The following is a 21,053-nucleotide window of genomic DNA, read 5'->3' on the forward strand; positions in this document are numbered from 1 at the left end:
CAGAAACGTGGATCATACCACTGCATTCCTCTATTTCTACAAGTGCGGTTTGTGTTTATGCTAGTTTCTGTAACCACAATAAAATGGAGGATTTTTATTTTTCACTGGACGCCGTCCACTGAGTTTTTGGCATCATTTGATCTTTTTGTATATAATTTAGTATTTAGCTTCTTAATTAAAAGTCCTCCTACACCACACTTGCGTGAAAGTAGGCTTGAGGGATTAAGACTGCGTAGAAAACCAGTCTTTAGTCATAGTCAGCAGTAATGACTCTTGTCAGGAATACGATGAGTCATAGAGGAATCCTACCAACTTCAAACCCACAAATTTCCAACGAAAGCACTTGGTGTGTATATAACCAAATGCCCCAAAGAAGCACAACCTCTCAGATGTTGTATACTGCACACAGGAGACCACTAGATAATTTTCCACTTTTCAGCTTCTCTCAGCCATGATGAGCATGAGTAGACAGAAAAAATAGATATTTTTCTTTTATCTTTACTTGTCTTTATTGTGGGTGTTGTGTCCTAAGACTTGATATGATTCATTAACAGAATAGTCTGTTTGAAAATCTCATGTGTGGGCTAAATCCAGGCTTCAGTGCATTGACTTACATCGACTTACATGCATTCTGTGTATGAGGTTGTCAGAAGAAAGGGAGGGGAAGCTTTAGCTCATGGGCCAAAAGATGTGGACACTGCCAAAGACCCCTCATTGACCCACATAAATAGGTTAAGCTTTAACGTTTAGTATCACAACATCTTGCAGTAGCCTATGGTAGGAGGACTATGTGATCTTCTGGCTAACCAAAATCTGGTTTGTTCCCTTGGGAAGTGCACACATTATCTTTGGTGTTTAAACAGGGAGGTCTGCAGGTCAATGAAAGCAGATTGTAATCTAGACTGATGGTATACAATGTTATCATCTGCATAAAAAATACATTTGAGTCTGAAAATGTATATCATTCATCCACACACGTGGATAGAAATGGGCTGGATTTTGAGCTTTGGGGGGCTCATCAGCAGCAATAGTTCAAACTCTGCCGAAGTAGAGACGTAGAGCAGAAACATCATATGTTGTGATGAACAGTATCAGAGGCCTTCTACAAACAGTGCAGCACAGACTTGTCATTGTTTCTCATTTTTCTTCTCAGTCTAGTAGAACGTCGGGGACTTAGCTTGATGTCCCTCCCTGTGTAATTAGATGGTTTTTCCTCAGCTGTGTCCACCACCATTTCAAGGATGAAAAGGGTAGATGAGCAGTGAAGGGTTTGCAATTTAGTGAACTCAGCACAACCTCTTTGCTTTTGTTTATAACGTTGTTTATTGCAGGCTTCATTGGCTTGTGTGTGTGTGTGGGTGTGTTGGGATGAGGGTCAGCACTGCCAAGTCTGAGTCCACAACCCTCTGCCAGAGTGGCCTCCTTTTGACTTAAGATCAAGTTGCTGCCTCCTGTGAGCATGTTAAAGTGTCTTGGGGTAGTGCACGAATACGGAGCAGGAAATTGACAAGCAGATACATGCAGCCGTGTGTTTATATTGCACAAATAGGTTTCCTTTGCAGGGTGTTGTTGTGGCATCTGGAATAGCATCATTTCTGCCTTTTGCATTGTGAGGAGCCAGTTGAGATGGTTTAGACATCTGACTTGGATGACCGGTCCTGGATGACTCCTGCGGGGATAATCCGGTCTAACTTGGAGGAGAGGTCCAGGGGTAGACCTTAAAAACATTTTTGAAGGAAAACACATCCCACCTGGTCTGGGGATACCTCTGGATCCCCTTGGGACAGCTGGAGCATTCGGGGTGGGAAGGAGGAGTCAGGGCCACTAGGCAAAAGTTTGCTGCACGGCTGTGGTGCAAGTGGAGGATAAATACTAAGAACAGAGCGTTGAATGAAAAGTGGAGGAAACTCTTAGAGGTGGTGAGCAACAAAGCTCGCTCAAAAGACTTCACGACAGGCGGCTTTAAACATCAGTTGTCGCTTTTGTTTATGTTTGTTTGGGTTAATGTAAAGACGAGAGAAAAACTTTGTTCTCACACAAGAGTGGAAAACTGTGGGAGGAGTGTTGTATTGTGTGTTTGTATATGTGTGTGTTTTAGTGTGTGACAAAAATCAAGAGAAACATCTAAAGGAAGTGGAGTGGTTAGAGTCATGTGGTCAAGATGTTTGTCAGATCTCTTCTTGCTCTGCCTCTTTCTAGTTCTTTTTCTGCAGAAGGAGATGTCACGCTGACTTTGTGTGCGTCTCCTGTCTGCATTAATCAATACACATGTAGATCATTGCATGGTTTCTCAATGGGGTTCACAGTTATTTGTTCAAACATTTCAAATTTGTGCTTTGTGCATTTCTTTCCACTGTCATAACCTCTTTGGAGTGTGTGTTTGTGTGTGTGTGTGTGTGTGTGTGTGTATGTGTGTAGACCTACAACCACAGTGCCAGTGCACATGACCTTGCTGAGTTGCATGTGGAAAGCCCCCAAAGCAAAGCTGTGCAACACCCTCACCCAACAGTTTTCTCTTGGCCTCAGTTGTTCTCGTTCATCAGTGTCTGCGCGCACACAGACACACGTACACGTACATAGCCACACACACACACCTGCAAACGCTATTATTTTACCAAGCAGCATTATGTCATAGTTTGAGTAAGCATAATTGCAGTGAGATAAAGAATGTGAAGTTCTCCTCCTCATTGTTTACAGCCTCCACAATGACCATAAAGGTGCAGCAGTACGTCTCTAAAACAATTCAAAAACAGCTGAACATTGTAACTTCCATGGAGATTGGATTTTAATGTAGCACAGTTGTATTAGACTACATTAGTTTTAGCTGGGGGTACCTAATAAGCAACTTTGTCTCAGCATTTCTGGGACCCTAAGCAGATTTTCTTTTATTTATGATAATGTACTTGTCAGGGTTAAGATGGTGGTTGTCTTCATTTGCTTCAGGTTGTCTCTGCTCTAAAATTTCATCATAGCTGCCAGATTGTTTTTTTATTTTTTTTAATCCCTTACACATAAATTCCCTGCACATGCTCCTCTGTTGCCACATATACAGCACACTTACATAGCAGTTTTTTGCATCATGATAACCACAAGAATAAACCACATTAGCGTTGTGACATAAAGATCATGTCTGAGGCTTTATATTGGGGGGAAACTGCTAGACAGATGGTCGTCAGCAGCAATAAACTGTAAAGATTGACTTTTTGACTATTGCCAGTGACCGGATTAAACGTCTTGGCAGGTTTCAATTCTTTGAATGAACTGAGTTCAGTTTCCACAAAAGAAAAGTCTCAGGTTTGCTTCAAAATGGTCTTAGATATTTCCTCTTGCTCCTTTTTAGGCAGTGATGTTATTGGTAAAATTGTCTTTGCATGTGTTTTTTATGCAGGCTGCTTTGCTGCTGTTCAGTTCACAGACAGCACCATCAGCCAAAGTAGCTATAAGCTCAATAACTTACAATGGCGCAAGTTGCCGTCTTAAAACCTAAATAGGTTAATTTCCATCGGTTAATCTTTTCATCAGTTTTCTGCTGTTTGTTTATCAAGCTCCAGATCAATTGATTAATTCCATTTCTCTGAATTATGTGATACAGACGTTGATGGATTTGTGTACTTTACAGCTGCAATGATTAGTTGATCAACACTGAAGCTCTAAGACTCACAACTCATAATTCCTGCTTGCAGTCTTAATGTACTTTTTTGATAAATATTTGCAGGCCTTGGTGTCCCTACTGGTTTTTCTATCAAACTTTTAGGAGTATGACTGTGGTAAAGGTATTAGATTTTATTCTATGTGGTATTAAAAATGTCTTAACTTTGATTTGTCGAGGCCTGCAGAAACCCTGCAGCAGTGTGTACATTTCTCCACTTTAGCCTCTCCTCTTCACTCCGCTCTTCTCTCCTCTCTTCTGCTCAGCTGTAATTCTGGGTCACATCTCCAACCCTGCTGAGCCCCCTCCTCCGATTCTCTCTGGGCAAGTCTTTAGCCTGGTTTCCATTACAGGGCCAAACACAGCTAGCATTTATTCATTATCTGTGCCTCTCAGTTTCCCCTCAAAAAAATCAGTGACTCATTTTTTTTTAATCCTGTTGCCAGCGGAGATGATTTGTCAATTGGGCTCTAGCTTCTCACTGAGCAAACTGTGCCTTTTGATCCTGTGTTATAAACATTTAGAGTTTTCTCTGGCCCTAGCAAGTCCCACTTGGCTTCAAGTCTTGTGTGGAAAATGTTATCATGGTGTGATCTCCTTCCCTATATAAACCTGGTTCTGGCTCAGTGGTACCAGGAACTGTAGTCATACGGGGCAAATCTGCACCGTAAGGTTTATTCAGAGACAATGGTGTGGCACAGGGCAGATGGGAAAGGAAAAGGAAGGGCAAGAGAAAGTTTTTCTTTCCCAATTTGTGGGCATGTCCCTGTGTCAGAACTCGGTTATTATAGTTTCCCTGAAAATCACAGCAGATTAAGTCTGCAGCTAGAACTCCTGAATAGATTTGCACCAAACTTGGTGAGTCGGTGGGATGAAGGCGAGAGGAGAAGCTCTTAAATGTGGGGGCAGATCATTTCTTATTAATGTGAATCTATTTCTCTGAAGTCTGGTGTATGTTGGGATTAGGGTCTGACTGCCGTCATGACATCCTCGAGCACAGTGTCACATTATCACATGTCTTTATAAAAATGACCGACATGCTTTATAATTGTTAATCAATAATGAAAATAGCTGCCTATGATAATCCTTCATCTGTCATCTCTACTAATACAGTCAATTTTTAAACTTTAATGGCATCATATCTAGACTATAGATATACAGATATTAATTCATGCTTATTTACATTGTCAGAGTTTAAAAAAAGGATTTATTTTAAATATTTATCATCATTTTGGCATTAAGTATAAGATTTTGGAGTTTTCCTTGAATATACCACATTGGTCAGGATTTTTCCTGTTCAGTGTTTAATGAGTTAGTTTAAGAGTTGCAACAACAACAACAAAAAAATCACATGAAAGGAGAAAGAGGCAAAACGGGAAAGGAGCGCAAAAAGATTTGGACATTGTAGAGAAGAAAACACATGATTTATGTGTTGAGGAAGAACACAGTTGCCAGTCTTTTCCACATGTGCAGAGTTACTGGACACATAACACACACCCTTAACTGACCAACACACACACCCATAACCGACACATGCCAAGTCTGACACATGGGGGATGAGCAGCACATGTGTGCGATCCTTTACATGTACAAACACATGCAAGCAATTTCCTGTTAATGTGACTTTTGTCCAAATGTTGTTCTTTAGAGCCGCATACCGACATCCGTGTTAGAAAGAGCTCAGCAAATGTTTATCTACACAAGTGCTAAATTTCCAAAATGATGCAACACCAATTTCTGTACGGACATTAATATATCATGCAGGTGTCAAAACATTTCTGCAAGATAATTGTTATTTCAGCCAAAAAAACCTGACAGAAAAGTCAATTAAAATACTTGGAAACTCATATGCACTCTGGTTGACAGGGGCGAGTGCGTGTGTGTTCGCACGTTCGATGCCTAACTCACCACTACACACAATCACATGATCTATTTTCTGTTTCTCAGTATCAACTGATCTGCTTCCTTGGTCTTTTTCCGTGATACATCAAAGTAAAATGTTGCACTCGTCACAAAGTTTTACCTCACTTGAGATAATTTATCTCGCTTGGTGAGTGGTATATTAATCTTGGATGGATGAGGTAGCGTATTTCAACATAAAGATCGAGATAAAAAATGCAAAGTACTCAGTAGTGAGGGCCAATATCTAGCTGACGTGGCAACATCTTGCTATTCATATACAACAGCTGACCATTATTATTACTCATAATTACTACTTCACCTTCTGTTTTCTGGGCCTCTTTTTCTTTGAAAATGGTAGTGGTGACAGGAAGTGAGAGGGTGGTGAGGAAGCGTCCAGCTCGGCTCAAACCGTGGACCTTGTGACCACATGGTCGACATCCTTTCTCCATGGGCGACCAGGACAGACAACCGATGTGTCATGTGGGGGGTTTAATTAAGACCCACAAAGCAGTGATGTAGTGTTGTTTAAAATGTGAAAAATGATATGTAATTCCCAAAGAAATATGTCTTTCCAAAACCAACGTGCTGATTAGTAAAGTTAATTCTCAGAGCTCGCTGTCAGTTTTCATTGGGACTATTTCTCTGGGAGAAAGTGGTCCCAATAAAAACAGTTCACATTTGCGATAGAAAATAGATCCAATGAAAACTCTTCATGGTCAGGCCTGTGGATTATCTTGTGTAACTGATACATATTTTTCTGGAAAAAAGACTTTTACAAATGTAATATTTTTAAAAGCACAACAAGTAAAAAGCCACCCCCCCCTTCTGCTGTATCTCACTGAAGATGACAGAAGCCTCAGTGGTGAAAAACTCGAATTCTGGGAAAAAAACATCCAAAGCGAGAGATGTCAAAAGGGTTAGGTGGGACAATTGTGGGTTTTTTTGGACGTGCATGAGCTGATTGTTGGAGCAGTGTCCATATGCTCACATACATAATGCATAATTTTACCAGTATGCATACTGTCCTCTGAAGTAGCTCCCATGCTCAGCTTACACCATACACCAAAATAATGTAAATAATAAAAAAAAAACAGCATTTCTCATTGGAAGAAAAGTAACCACTGTGTAATGATAAAGAAATGAATTGAATTCAACTTCTCTGTCATTTCGAGTTTATTGTCACATTTACATCATTATCATCACAAGAAAGATGTTGAATGTTTTGTTTTTAACAAACTGGTTTTCCCTTCCTCTTCCTCTTTGCTGCTCTGTCAGGGTTGCTAATTGGTCTTTTCTTGTGTGCAAAACCACAACTAATTCATTTACGAGGAACTGCACTCACAGTTCTGTGAATTTGGAGTGTGCTGTCTGTCTTAACTTCTTCATATTTGGCTCATATATCAGTCTTTCTGAGAAGTATGCGAGGACGGCAGCGCGATGAACTGACACATTTATTCATTACTGAAGGCTGCATCTCTTGACAGCTTCTGACATGTTTCCAAGAACACACTCATCTCTATCAGTGTTGGTAACCCCACAACTAGTGCTCAGTGTGTGAGTGTGTGCGTGCGTGCATGTGTCTCCCCACATCCTCCATGATGCCACAGATAGAGCTGATTGTGAATGCGATCAGCTCTAGTGATCTCCTGGCTGCCTGTACTCCACTTATGTACATGTAGCAGAGATTAGCCCGCACACAAGTGGCTGTCAGAGTTTTTTTTCTCAGTGGAGGGGTGGTTTTAAGATCATTTATTTGATTGTGAAAGTGCTGGTTTGATAGAACAACACTTAATGACCAGTGAAATACATAAAGCAAATCTTTAAAACCATTCATAGTCAGTCACTATACAGTTATTTGGCTAAGAGAATATATGATGGATATTTATTATAGTGTTATGTGATCACAGCTGCTCTCCGTGCATGTAGTCATGAGCCAACAAAAATTTAAATAATTTGAAAATGAAAGCCAGAGAGAATCTGTAAAACATCCCTCAGCAGGGCTTTTACGTGTTTTTGGGATCTGCTTTCCAAATGAAACCACAGATCTTACTGCATTATAAGGCCTACAGATGATATTCTCATTTCTTTGTTTAGTTTTTGTTTGCATGTTCTGTGGCAGGAGATGCAGTGTCTGATATGTAAAAATACAGCAATAAATATGACAGTTTTCGTATGCGATGCAGTCGTTACCACTGAGCAATCTCTGAGCAGCGTGTGACAATCCTTTTTTTTCTCCAATGGTGACAGCTAATGATCGCCCCTGTGGGTTTTAGATCTTATTCATCACTGCACACGGGAAGAAAAGTTTCGCCACACTGGGTCTATTTCTGAAGACACGAGCAACAGGTGGCGGAGTCTGGCACCAGAGTAGAGGAGTGAAACAATGCCAGCTGCAAAAGATCACCATAGAGTTAGCTGCAGCTGTAGCTATTGTATAAACACATTAAAGAAGAAAAGAAACACATTTTTCTTTGCACACATACTGGAAATGTGAGTGCAACAGCCAAGATCTAACCAGAGCACATTCACCTCAGCCAGAGCATGAAAATCATCCAGTAGCGCAAGCCGGTTAAAAGCGTCCCCCACGTCGAAGCAGCCATCAGTGCAATTGTCATTAAAGATGTTGGTGTGAATCCGTCATTTAATACTTTCCGATTTCCCCATCGTGTCTGTGTCACTCAGCACAAGCGCATTTGTCCTTAATGAAGACAAATGGATCACATATATTATTTTACATTTTTTAGGGCATTGTGTTTTTAACAAATGTCAGTCAACTTGGATTAAGTATTGTTTATCCAGCGTTGAGGCTTTTCTTCCTCAGCTGACGTTGATGTGTTTGTGAAATACAAAATGCAACAAAGTGCAATGGAAACATCTTAAAAGAATAAACAAAGACTACATGAAACATGGTTTCTTTGTAATTGCAGGGACAAAAAATGACGGCAGAGGAGATCGGATCAGATCTGTGTGGAGTGATGTTTCCATCAAGTTTTCACATGCCATATTTTTGTTTTTGAACCCATGAAGACTGAGACTTGGTGTTTCATATCCCAAACACACTCAGCAACTGGTTCATGCCCTTGCCACTGACTGTAATGCTCTATTTGCAGAATCCAAATATGGCAAACTGGCTCCAGCAGACACTTTGATTTACATATTCTTTGCCAAATTTCTGGAAAATGGGTTAAAATTTGCTGAATATGAATGGAAAACTTGACCAGCCGAGTTTATTGAAATGTTTAATATTTTTGTAACAACAATTGAGCTCCACGGCACAGACACAAATCTGCTTTGTAAGGCTTTGGCGAAACTTTGCTACGAGACTGAAACAGTGAGTGTACAGTGCAGACAGCTAAACAATGAGCCGAAACCCACTGTAGCGCTCTGGAAGGCAAAGAGTCGGGTTGTGATTTTTGAATCGTGCACCTCAAAGTGTGAGTCAAGGAAGAAAAGAAATGCATCAGACACATCAGTAGCAGATGTGTCTGTTATTTTGTTCGAGGTCAAGGTCTCCTGCCTGAAGAGGCCATGATACGATACGGGCTGCTTTTATTACTTGTTATTCAAAATAAATTATTACTAAATGCCTCATTACATAATCCTTATTATATATTAGACAGAGATACTTAACCAAAGCTACAAACCTACAGACATGGCAGATGTGTAAGGGAACATGAAGTCTATAATAGTTGGACTTTTGAGGAAAATGGCCACAAGTGTGAACCATTTGTGTGTCACCACCAGCTGTCGCAGGGATATGAGGATCCTAAAGATGCTATGGTGCAGATAGATTTATGGGATTTGGACTTTTTCAAGTCGTATATAATTCAGGAAAAGGTTGTATCAATATTGAGGTCAGAGTAGAATGAAAACACACCTCAAATCATGAATCAAAGCGTCCCAGCGGTGGGATATTTTTTTTATTTTTTTATAATGTTACACTTTCCAGAATCTCTCCAGAGAGCGGTTTGGTAACCCCTGCAGAGTCTTAAGGTCAAGCCAACAGCACACACACACACACACACACACACACTCATATGCGTACACCCCGGACAACGTTGGCCGCGGCGACCCTCGGAGGGACAGTGGAATGTTGAGTGTCAAGTCAGTTGCCGTGGCGACGGCCTTGAGAAAGGGACCCTGGGAAGATCATTTTGGACTCCAAACATCCTGTGTGTCGTCGCCCGTGTGTGTGTGTGTGTGTGTGTGGGCGTGTGCGCTCGCTCAGACTGTAGATGTGTTTGTGACTGTGTGGGTGAGAGGTTGCATGGTTGCATCTGTCGCCATGTCTCCTGGTTGTTTGTGAGCTACTTTCATCAACTGTTTATGCCTGCGGCTGGCCGTGTAAACCTGTGTGAAGCAGCCACTGCAGGCCACATCAGTGCCTCAAACATCTGTCAGTTTGTCCTATGATGTCTTTTAATTTTTTTTTTTATCAGTTTATTTAATGCAAATTAAAATCTTAGTTAAAGCTTTAAAGTTTTTAGCTGCCGAAACTAGAATAAAAGTAGGTGAAGTAGTTGTGCAATAAGTTTTAATGTTGTTCATTCAGTTTTTGGCAACTCTCATTTTCATTCAACTTTCATTATCATTATTAATCCATTGATAACTTAGTCAAACATTATGAAATGTCCATCACAGTCCATCCAGACTTCAATGAATTTAGGTTTATGATAATATGAAACTGAGAAATGTAGCAAATCCTCATATTGGAGATGGTGTGTGCTGCCAAACAATAATTAAAACTTTCAAATCTGAAGTTATAGTTGAGAGCACATGTTCACCAGTTAGTTATGCCACAGTATAAACAATGATGCCAAATTACAAGCCATGCGAAGTTGGAAAGGTAAAAACATGCATGATATAGACACAGAGCTGGTTGATGGGGCAAATATTCAGATATTAAGTATCGATACTCTGTGACATTTGCTTTTTGATGATAGCTGCTACACTCACTGCTGCGTATCTGCATCACATTCATATCATCAGCCTCTGTGTGTGAAGATTTAAAGCATAGTAGTGAAAGTTTGACTCAACCTGAAAATAACAAGGAGTGAAAACTGAAGTCATAGCTGGGTCATAATATTTCTAGGACAGGTCGCCACTGGTTGATATTTCAAACAGTCATAGAGTGAATGGTTTGATCGTCACTGTGCTTCAAAGAGTTTTCTTTTTTTGTTTAGTTTTTTTTAAATATCTATTACAGGGCTACAACCTAGACTTATTTGCATTTTGAGATGATCTATTGTCTACTTTTTGAATTTTTGCGTAATTGTTTAGACTATTATTGTCAAAAAAGTGAAAAATGGATCAGAGATGAGGTCCTCATACAGTATTAGTTTTGTTAAGCCAACAATACAAGATATTCGATTTACTGTTATATAGGAAAACAAATACTCAACAGTTACGTAATATTTTAATGAACTCAATTCCTCTTCCCACCCCCAAGATATTGAATACAAACTCCACACAATGCAGCCAAATAATTTAAACCCACACAACTTTTATTTTGAAATCTAGTGCTGATCCAAAAGTTTTGGCAGGCCGAGGTTTAGTGTGTATAAAACAACACACAATATAGTCTGATATCTCATTTATTTCCTTTTGATGCTATTTTTAAAGGGGGCATTAAAGTAAACTGGAGTTTCAGGATCTGACCAGTTTAACACGGACATTGCACGTTTTTTGTACGTCATGTCATGTCTGTGTGGAAATAGGCCATCAACACACAATAACATGAAGTTACTGCTGTAGATAACACTTGAGATCATTTAATGGAAACAGGCCGACGGGCATGAAACCAAAAGAACACGTTGTAAAATACACTCTTAACTGATATGTTGTTGTTGGTTTAAAAAAAAGAAAAAGAAGAAAAAAAGTCTTATTTCTTGAGTTTATCTTTTCAGTCAATTGCATTTCCCTCCAGAGTGTGATGTCCTGTCCTGCTTCCGCTGCTGATATGCAGTTTGTTTGTTTTTTTGACTGATAAAACGCCACTCGCTCGCTCTCCTGGGCTTCCCCTCCCCCTCGAGGCTTTGATGCAACAATAATAATTTTCAACATTTTGACATGATAGCCTTGCTTTTGTCTCTAAGAAGAGATATTACATTTTTAAAACCGTGCCCTGAATGAATGATTTTTAATGCGCTGACGCTAGGAGCAAGCAATTTAGTTTTTTTGCAGTTGCAGACTGAGGAACAGTAGAGTTGTAACCCCACAGACTTGGACATAGACTTCCGTAGAGTTTCAGTGGTGTGTATTTACAGACTCATTATGCTCACTCTGTTAGTGCATGGACCTGTGTGACCTATGAACAGCTTGGTGCCAGGTGATACTGTAGTTATGCAGGACATGTTAACCTAGCTATTGTTTTTGGCCGTCTCTATACTAAAAGATTAGGGCATGTGGTCTGGTCACCGCTCCAAAAACTCACTGAACTACACAGGAGGTCGTTGTAAATTAGTTCATTTGCCTGTTTTTGCTAATCAGTCTACTCTATACTCAGAAATCCCTAACGACAAAATGAAAACGTATTTTTAGAAATGTTTGCATGTTTGTTACAAATCAAAAACAGGCTCTTTATCGTGGCAAAACAAAGCGTGGTTGTGTGTGGGGATGTTCAAACTGTATTGTGTCCAGAACGTCCATGTTGCTTATAGAATTGAATTGAGATGCACACACCTGTGTGTTTATATAAGGTCCCATGACTCACACACCCTGCATGTCAGGACAGAAACCCCAAACCATGGAGCACAAGGAACGACCTCTGTAATGACATGGTTCAGAGGCACAGATCAGGGTGAGGGTATAAAACTATTTCTAAAGCTTTGAGTGTTTCCAGAACCACAGTCGTCTCAATAGTTGTGAAACCTCCAGGACTCTTGGAGGACTTGGCCCGGTCGGGGAGGTGACCAACAACCCAAGTCCTTTTCAGAGATGGGAAACCTGTGGGAAGGACGACCGCCTGAGACAAAAACATCAGCTCAAAACTACTAAATCAGTATCTTGGCAAACACCAGTCACTGCTCATCACCTGGCCATCCCAGCACCGTGCTATGGGGTTTCCTTTCTAGCAGCAGGGACCTGGAGGATACAGAGTAATAGAGAGAGGTGCTCCAGAACTCATGAAACCTGAGGCTGTGGCAACGGTTCACCTGAAGCAAACGACCGGGACGATGCTGGAGTGGCTTCTGGACAAATCTCTGACTGTCTATCAAGACAGAGAGCCCTAAAGGCCGCAGTTCAGGTGGTTCCAACCCGATCCGACAGAGCTTGAGAAGATCTGCAGAAAGAAAAGGATAAACCGTCCATTTACAATTACATCTACAACACAATAAATAGTGCCAAAAGGGAAGGGGCCCATATAGTTTCTGAAGTCGCTGTACGTACCTGCAACTGCCTGCCACTGCCCTGCCCTTGTGTCAGACACTGAACACACTCACGTGGCTCACGAATGCACACAACAGTTTTCCCACATTTCTTGGTAGTGGTGTTGTTTTAGGAAATACTCTTGAAGGAGTTATTTGCAGATTACAAAATAAAGGAAGAATAAGGTTAAAGGCCTGTTCTCTCTCTCTCTCTCTGTATGTGTGTGTCTTCAGGGAGCATTACAGACTGCAGTTTGCTGTAATAGGAAATGTGCTGTGAGCTTGAACTCGCTCCCCTGATGAAGTTGATTCACAGAAATCAGGCCTGTTATGTTGTTGCTCAACCAGTCAGACATCTGCTCTCTGTTTTTTTTTCTTCTTTTTTTTCCTCCACAGACACATATGGTTCCTCAAAGATGCTCTTACTCAGAAACTCATTCACATTCTCACTATAAATTCCTCTCAATGAGTCATCCTGAGCTCGAATGCTCACTGCTGTGTGCACACACACACACACGCATGCTCACACATGCACCGTGTAACACATCTAATTAGCTTATGCATATCCTGTGTTGTTGAAGGTGAGGCTTTAACTCACATCCTTTATCTTTATAACTGTGTTCTACTTTTTCCTGGTGTGAATTAGATGCGAGTGTTGTCCGAATGATGGAAGAGTTCTGGTTTGTAATCGACATTTTAGAAACTCCAGAAAACGCTAGTTCTACTGTAGTACATCCCAAGGTCACGACTTGATATGATTAGTTTTGTCTGACCGTCGAACCGCTGACTGCTTCGCTGTGCAGCCTGCGGCTCGGTCTCAAATCAGACATGGAAATGTGGCACATAGGGCAGATTTCAAACAATGATCAACATCAAAAGACAACCAGTAGTAGTGGTAAAACTAGAACGATAATGAAGGAAAATCGCAGGTAACTTACCGAGAATCTACATAAAGTTGTTTGCTTAGAACTGCACAAACTTAAACTGCAGGTTAAAGGTCCATTATTAGTTAAGTCACATATCTATATAGTTAGTCCAGTTCAGTCTTGGTGTTTAGGGTTGTAGAGGTGTGGCAAGAACAGCTGTCTTTTTGTTTTGCTTTTTTTTAAACTCTGCATGTGTCTTTCCTGTGTGTAACCACATCTGTCTTCTGTCTCCACCTTTCCTCAGAACTTATCGATTCTTATCTTTCTTGCTCTTATCTTTCTGCACAGGTCAGTTATGAGAAAAAACCTGAAAGTTTTATCCAGAATTTGAAGAAGCAGAAACAAATTTCTGTGAAACATCCTGGACTAAAATTCAGCTGTGACAGCAATCTGGCAGGAGTTCACTTTCAGTCAGTTCCTCATTCACTCAGATCTCACGAAATGAGTCATATCCCCCTCATCTGTGCGTCACACTGCTTTGAAAAAAATAATGCAAAAAAAAATTAGACACTGTGGTTAACTAGAGAGCGTGTGGACTGATGAGGTCCATTCACGACACTGGCAAACTGAGGAAATTGGGCAGGTGGGGGGGTTAATCTGTTCTTTTGATGTGTGTGTGTTCCTGTCTGTTTTTATGTGTGTAGGATTAACATAGACATTCCTCATGCTCACTCACTGTCACATAGACTCAAACTCATCCGGTGCACAAAGGCCTGGAATCTCTCCTCCCTGCTTTTTCTTCTGCTCTTCATCCTTCTTCTCTCTCTCTCTCCTACCCAACCCAACACAACACCAAGTCTTTTCACTGTCTCCTCAGTTTCCTTCTGCTCTCTCATGCTATCCCCAACAACTTTTTTTTTTGTCCTGCTCCCTTGCATGTGTTTGTCCAGTCAGGTTTGATGCTGATCCAGCTGTAGCAGGTCGTCATCTCCGCTGTGTTTGTTTTGGAGAAAGATTCACATTTTAGTTGCTAAATATATTAATTTTATGGGACTCCTGGGCTGGATGAAAATATTTATCACCTCATATTGCTATAGTATAAATGTACTGTGGTTCATTGTCAGAATGAGCCTATAATAGTGTTTAGATCCTATATTTATAAAGGAGGACGATGGTAATGTTGTTCTTTCACTGAAATAAGAAGCTGTTTGCTAGTATGTTCAATATGTCAACTTAATAGGAGTGGGCAGTGATATTAATGTTATCTTCACTGCCCCCAAGTGGCCAAAAAAGCCCAACAGGTTTTCAGGTCTAAGATCGTATTGTATATAGTTCTTGAAAAGCAAGTACTGTAGTTGACTGATGAAAGTTTAAAGATTTGATTCTCAAATATGAAAGTATTTATGTGTTTCAATGTCACCTGGAATTCTTGAAAATTGTGAAAAGTCAATAATGTAAATAATTATTTGCAGCACCCTTCTTACGCTGCTGTTTAAACTCTCAGTCAGAGTTGCTGACTTTCTTGTCTCCCTGTGTTTTTATCAGCTGTTGCACAGGCTTCATTTCAGAGATGGCTTCTGACCCAGCATGCCACAGGCCTGTACACATGGCTGACAAAACCACCCATCCGTGTGTGTGTGTGTTTTGTTTATGCCTGTGGCTCTGTTAGCGCTCGTCTGTACGTGTGGGTTGGAGGCTCTGCATAGTCATATTAGTGACGTATGATTAGTTTGAGTGCATGTGTCTGTCAGCGTGCACACACACATCATCCTCTGTCCAGTCGGACTTCAGGTTTACTTTAAATAGTGGCTATACACGTGGAACACATCTCCATTATTATCCTCAGTGTGTGTATTATTAGTGCATGAAACTGAGTTTTAGGTTTGCTTTGTCTTGTCAGTCGTCTATATGTAGAAAACGACCACAGAGCCACCAGGAAGCCCCTCGTATCTCATTTAACATTCTTCAAATGCACAGCTTGTGCTGGTGGGGTCAGCCTTGGAGCTCGGCCATGGGAGCTCCCATCATGCTCTGCTTCCTGCAATTCACTGAATCTTCTTTTACTAAAGGAGTCTCAGCAGAGAGTTCACACTCTTACACCCATACACTCAAAGAGTTTTAAAGCTCCAAGGGGACTAGTCAATTCAGTGATGATTTGATTGACAGAAAAGTTAAGTATTTTTTTTCCCCCTCAGTAATAACGAAATAATCAAATTACAGATTTGATAGAATAGATTTTCTGCTTTTCCTTTTTACAAAATTACATCATTGCAATTTCCTTTAGCGTTGTGAATATGATGAACATTTTAAACCATTTTTTTTAAACGTTTCATAGAACAATTAATCCAAATGGTCAATATCTTAATGAGTCGTGAAAATAATTGTTGGCTGCTCCCCAGAATCCAGAGAAGTAGTTTCCTGGATACTTCAAAGACAAAAGACCTTCAAGACCATAATAATTGATGAAATCTGGACTTGACATGCTCTGACCCCGACATTGTGAGATGTCATATGAAAACAAATCTCTGGATATGATCCAAATTCCTGCAGGAACCCTGAAAAGGATGTCTCCAGATTTGTGGGGTTTCAGTGCAGTGACCCCCAACCCCTAGTCCACAGACTCATCTGTGTCACACACACTGACACAAAGAGACGCTGCTCTCCAGGCCTGTGGAGCATCTGGTTCCCATTGGTTAGACATAGGAAACAGTAAAACAAGAAACATCCATGTTGCACAGATGTATATGAGGATAAACTCTGTCTTGTGGTGTTGTGTGATTGAGGTAGTTAAACTGGTCAACTAACCCAAACCCTGTATACAGGGCATTTATTTCTACTTTCTGTTTGTGTTTTTGTTGAACATTTCCCAGCAAGGACGATTTGTCTGACAGTCATCATGTCTGTGTTGTGTCTTTTAGGCCTCCAGTCCCAAGCTGACAACTCAGTGCTGTGATATCCAAGAAGTGCGTCGCTGCAACCGACTGGAGATGCCCGACAACTTAAACACATTTGTTTTAAAGGTGTGTACAGGTTTAGTATGTGAACCCCCTGTGCCGTTCATATCCACAGTGTTTAGATCAGTAAACAGTCAGTACGTCAGATCACTGACAATACAACCCGACAAACAAAGATTTAGGCATGGATCCCACAAGTGTCACACACTGGAAAAATGTTATCAAAACATCCACATGAACCAGTGAAACCCCTTCTTGTAGCACATTCATCAACATGCTCAGCGTGTTTTTAATGATCATTGTTTCACCAAAATAATGTGTGAATGCACTGATTCTGATTCTGAGCTGGGACGCTCTCCTCTTAATAGCTTTGCCAGAAGCTCCCACAAGAACATTTGTTGTGATTTGACTAAATATGATATATAGTCACATTATGTTGGCTCATTATCAGTGAAAAGAACAAAACAGATTGTTGTAGTCTGACTTTGGCACAAAGAAAAATGCTCGCTGATCTGAAATAAGCACTGTGTTCTGAAGTTATCTTTGACATTGAGCGATTGCATTGTGCGCCACACAAAAGAACACTGGTAAAACATGTTTGTTTTTTTTCTTCCCATCCCCTCATAGCCACATGACAATCTAACAGTGCAGCTACTTACAAGGTTTCTGTTCAGGCGGATGTCTGTGGGCAGGTCAGCTTCTCAGTGACTAACTAACCAATCCCACACTGACTGGACGATGTGGAGATCAGGGGCGTGGGGAGGCCAGACCGTCTGTTGCAAGACATCTGGCCTCGCTGGCAAAACTGTGCGGGTGGATGTGAATCTCAGCATCTCGGCAGCGCCTAAAACTTTTGCGCGCACGATCACATAAACACTGTGTTAGTTGAAGGTGTAGTTGGTGTGGTGAACAATGTGTTTCTACTGTTTACCTCGCCATCGTCATGACAAAAGACCAAATAATTGCCTCTGTGAGGTTTCCGCTGTTGTAAAAACCTGTGTCATATTATCACAAACAGCTGCACTTCGCTTTGGCATCTGATAAACCCTCCAAATAACAGACGGGTTACTCAAACAAGACTTCCTGGATTGTGTTTCATGTGTCATCAGCACAGCCCCCTGCCATGTGCTTTCCAAGCATACAGATGGACAGCAGGGTAAAGTCATTTATGGACTGTGGAAAAGAGTCAACGTTGCAGTGTTGTGCTGCATTTTTAACTCTTGCCGTTTATTTAGTGAATTTCAAATGTCTACAATATGTGATCGCTTTATTATCATACTTTCGGTACATTATGCAGTCCCTCTGGTTCTGCTGTGATTTTGAGAAAGCAACAACTCTTATATCATTCACTTTCAGTTTATCTATTTCTTATGAGAGTGCTTTAAAAACATAAGGATCCCTTCCACATAAACTTCCTCCCTCCCACCCACTAAATGTTCAGAAAAAAACCTATAACTGACACATATTATTACAAACTCACCCTGATGAGAGTCCCAAGGTCCCAAATAGGAGGAAACAAACATAATAATTTAAAAAATAATGTAGACCACAAAAAAAATAGACAGTGCAATAATGATAATAGTTTCACTGATTCTACAGCTTTTATGTAAATGTTGTAATCACCTGGGGTCTCATTTATAAAACTGTGCGTGGGATCGTTACTAAAAGTGTACGTACGCCCAAAAGCCAGGTTTTGCGTGCGCCAGTAAATATTCAGACTTATAAAACCCTGCGTACGCACACTTGCAAGCAAACTTCCCTTTATAAATCACAGAGTTCCTACAATTGTGCGCAGCTGAATCCGCTTCACGTCCCGCCCTGTACACGCCCTGTTTTAACCGTAGATGGTCAATGCAAACCACCACATGAATGTGATCTGCATGTCAATGAGCCTGATGTGCTGTTGTTCTGTCTGTGTTGTGAATCAGCTGCAGGTGTGAAAGTGGCGACGTGACGTGTTGCTGCAGCTGTTAACGGCGTCAGCGGCTCAGAGCGCACGCGGTGTTGTTTTGGTGCGCTGCCTCTCACATGCTGGACCCGGTTCGGCACATAGTTACAACAATGACAACAGTTTTAATCTGAAACAAGTTATTAACCATTTCATCATGGTCTCCCTCTCCCTCCTTTCTCCTCCAGCGGTGCCGTGGTGCAGCATTACGCACGGGGCTCACCGCTGTATTCATACATTTACAGTAATTAGACTGATCGATAAAACTTAGAATAATTAGCAGAATCAGTTACATTCTGAGGAATGATCAAACATGACACTTCTCTTGATAACAAGAAAACAGAATGTAACAATTATGGGAACGATTACTGGATTTTTTCCCCCAGGGTTTGAGATTTAATTGATTCTCGATCATATGTTCACAGTATCATAGGAACATATAGTTATTTACACCATGTATTTATCCCATGCAGCCGCGCCGTCCTCTCCTCCTCCTGCGCTCTGGGAGTGGACAATATGACGGAGAGACGGTGGTGATTAAATATAGAGAGGGAATTTTGATTTTGAATTTTAAGTTAGATTCAAAGAAGATGTTTCTGAAACACCAGTCCGATGCAAAATAAGGGCGCTGTTGAATTAAATCACCGTGGCAACATGGATCTTACGCATACGGGTTGAAATTAAATGTGTGACGGCCGATAATAAAACTGAAGTCTGACTTCAGTTCACCACCACACCGTCTGTGTCGCCAATTCCCCTTTTCCTCCAAACCATGCGTACGCATGGGTCAGAGTTTGCTTAGAGCTGCGCACATTCTCCCGTCAAGTTTGTTTTTTGTAGATCACAACCTTGGCGTAAAAAGTCACGTACGCCACTTTCAGCCCCGTTTTGTGCGTACGCAACGGTTATAAATGAGACCCCTGGCTCTGTAGAATATGCAGCAGGGGAAAAAAGTGAGCAGGATGGATTTGTGTTTCTTAGGGTTTTTTTTTCTTTCATTATGATTAAAAGAAAGCAGTTCAGTGTCTATACAATGTGTATGCATGTTGTGTTTGAATGTTGTGTTTGAATGTGTCCTTTTCTCTGCAGGTTAATCGAGGTAGTCTGATATTTGAGACCGACAACGACCAGCAGGTCAGCTCCTGGACCACAGAGCTAAAAGAGTGTATCAGCAACAGGTGAGAAACACACGTTTCCTTCCTATTTTTTTATTTTATTTTTACCAACACAAATTTTTCGATTTGTGTTTCTTCTCGGCCTCTCGTTGTGTTTGTGATGTCTATGAGCTGTTATAGTTTCCACTAAACAGAGGTTTTTTTCCTCTAAACTCGCAACATGTTTTGGTCAGAGAGTGAGGGGATGTAACAGTAGTTTGCGTCGTCCTCTCTCGTCCCTCGTCCATGTCTCCGTACGCAGCTTTTTTCCATGTGATTCTGAGTGGAAATGTTTAACACTTGGACTTTGGCTGTTTTTAGTGTTTGTGGGTGTGCTGGATGTTTACCCGTGCTGAGGTATGTGTTTGCAAATGCAAGTGAGAATATTTTGCAGTGTATGTGTATATATGAACAAACATTTGTCTGTGTGTGTGTGTGTGAGAGAGAGAGAGAGCCCGTGCTTGTTTTTCTCCTGAGCTCATGCATTCGTTTACTTTAAAGCTCTACAGACTGCAGCAGGTTTGACTCTTGTTATATTTGGAATATCCCTGGAAATAATCATTCATCAAACTCATCAGTCAACGTAATATTTACCCCTCAGCCTTTGAGAGGCACTGACCTATTCTGTGTGTACACTGCTCTGTCAGGGCTCAGGAATAAATGTGGTTTTAAAATTGGCCCGAATGTTCATGTGTATTTAACTTTTAAAATAAAACTTGAAAGGAAAGCTAAAGACGATCACATGGACATGGTATTAAGACGACATTTTAGTCCTCGCACCCTCATCAGGCAAAAACAGCACCTCACATATGAGAAAAACCCACCAATCACAGGACACCACGTACAGTATGTATGAATTACAAACAGATGGTCAGGCAGCTCCTTTAATACGAAAACAAATATGAAACAGCTCACACAGCTGTAAACATATAGAATGAATATGGCAATATTGTACAAAACAGATTCACATTATACAATAGGGCCCTCTAGGGACATGAGATAAGAACATTTTTACAAATTATTTCCATATCTCACAGTGTAGTCGGCATACTGTTTATATCACAACATCCCTGGTTTGACCTTATCTGGAGATGTTCGTTGCATGTCATAGCCTCTCCCTTCATTTCCTCTCGCCTCCCTACTATCGATATGGTTGGATAAAAAAAAACAAAAAAACAAAAAATACAAAATCAATTAAGTGATGGCAGTGCTC

The 21,053-nt window shown here is 40.8% G+C and overlaps 1 protein-coding gene across 1 annotated transcript in view; it reads left to right on the forward strand.

Annotated features, from left to right (window-relative positions):
- sh2b3 (SH2B adaptor protein 3) overlaps positions 1 to 21,053 on the forward strand; it is a 51,169-nt gene that overhangs the window by 23,557 nt on the left and 6,559 nt on the right. The window contains exons 3-4 of the mRNA XM_083979567.1: positions 16,703 to 16,804; positions 19,776 to 19,864. Coding sequence (XP_083835693.1) covers positions 16,703 to 16,804; positions 19,776 to 19,864 — 191 coding nt within the window. The remainder of the gene's footprint in view (positions 1 to 16,702; positions 16,805 to 19,775; positions 19,865 to 21,053) is intronic.

This window comes from Trachurus trachurus (assembly GCF_905171665.1).
Source record: "Trachurus trachurus genome assembly, chromosome: 9".
Lineage (NCBI taxonomy): Eukaryota > Metazoa > Chordata > Actinopteri > Carangiformes > Carangidae > Trachurus > Trachurus trachurus.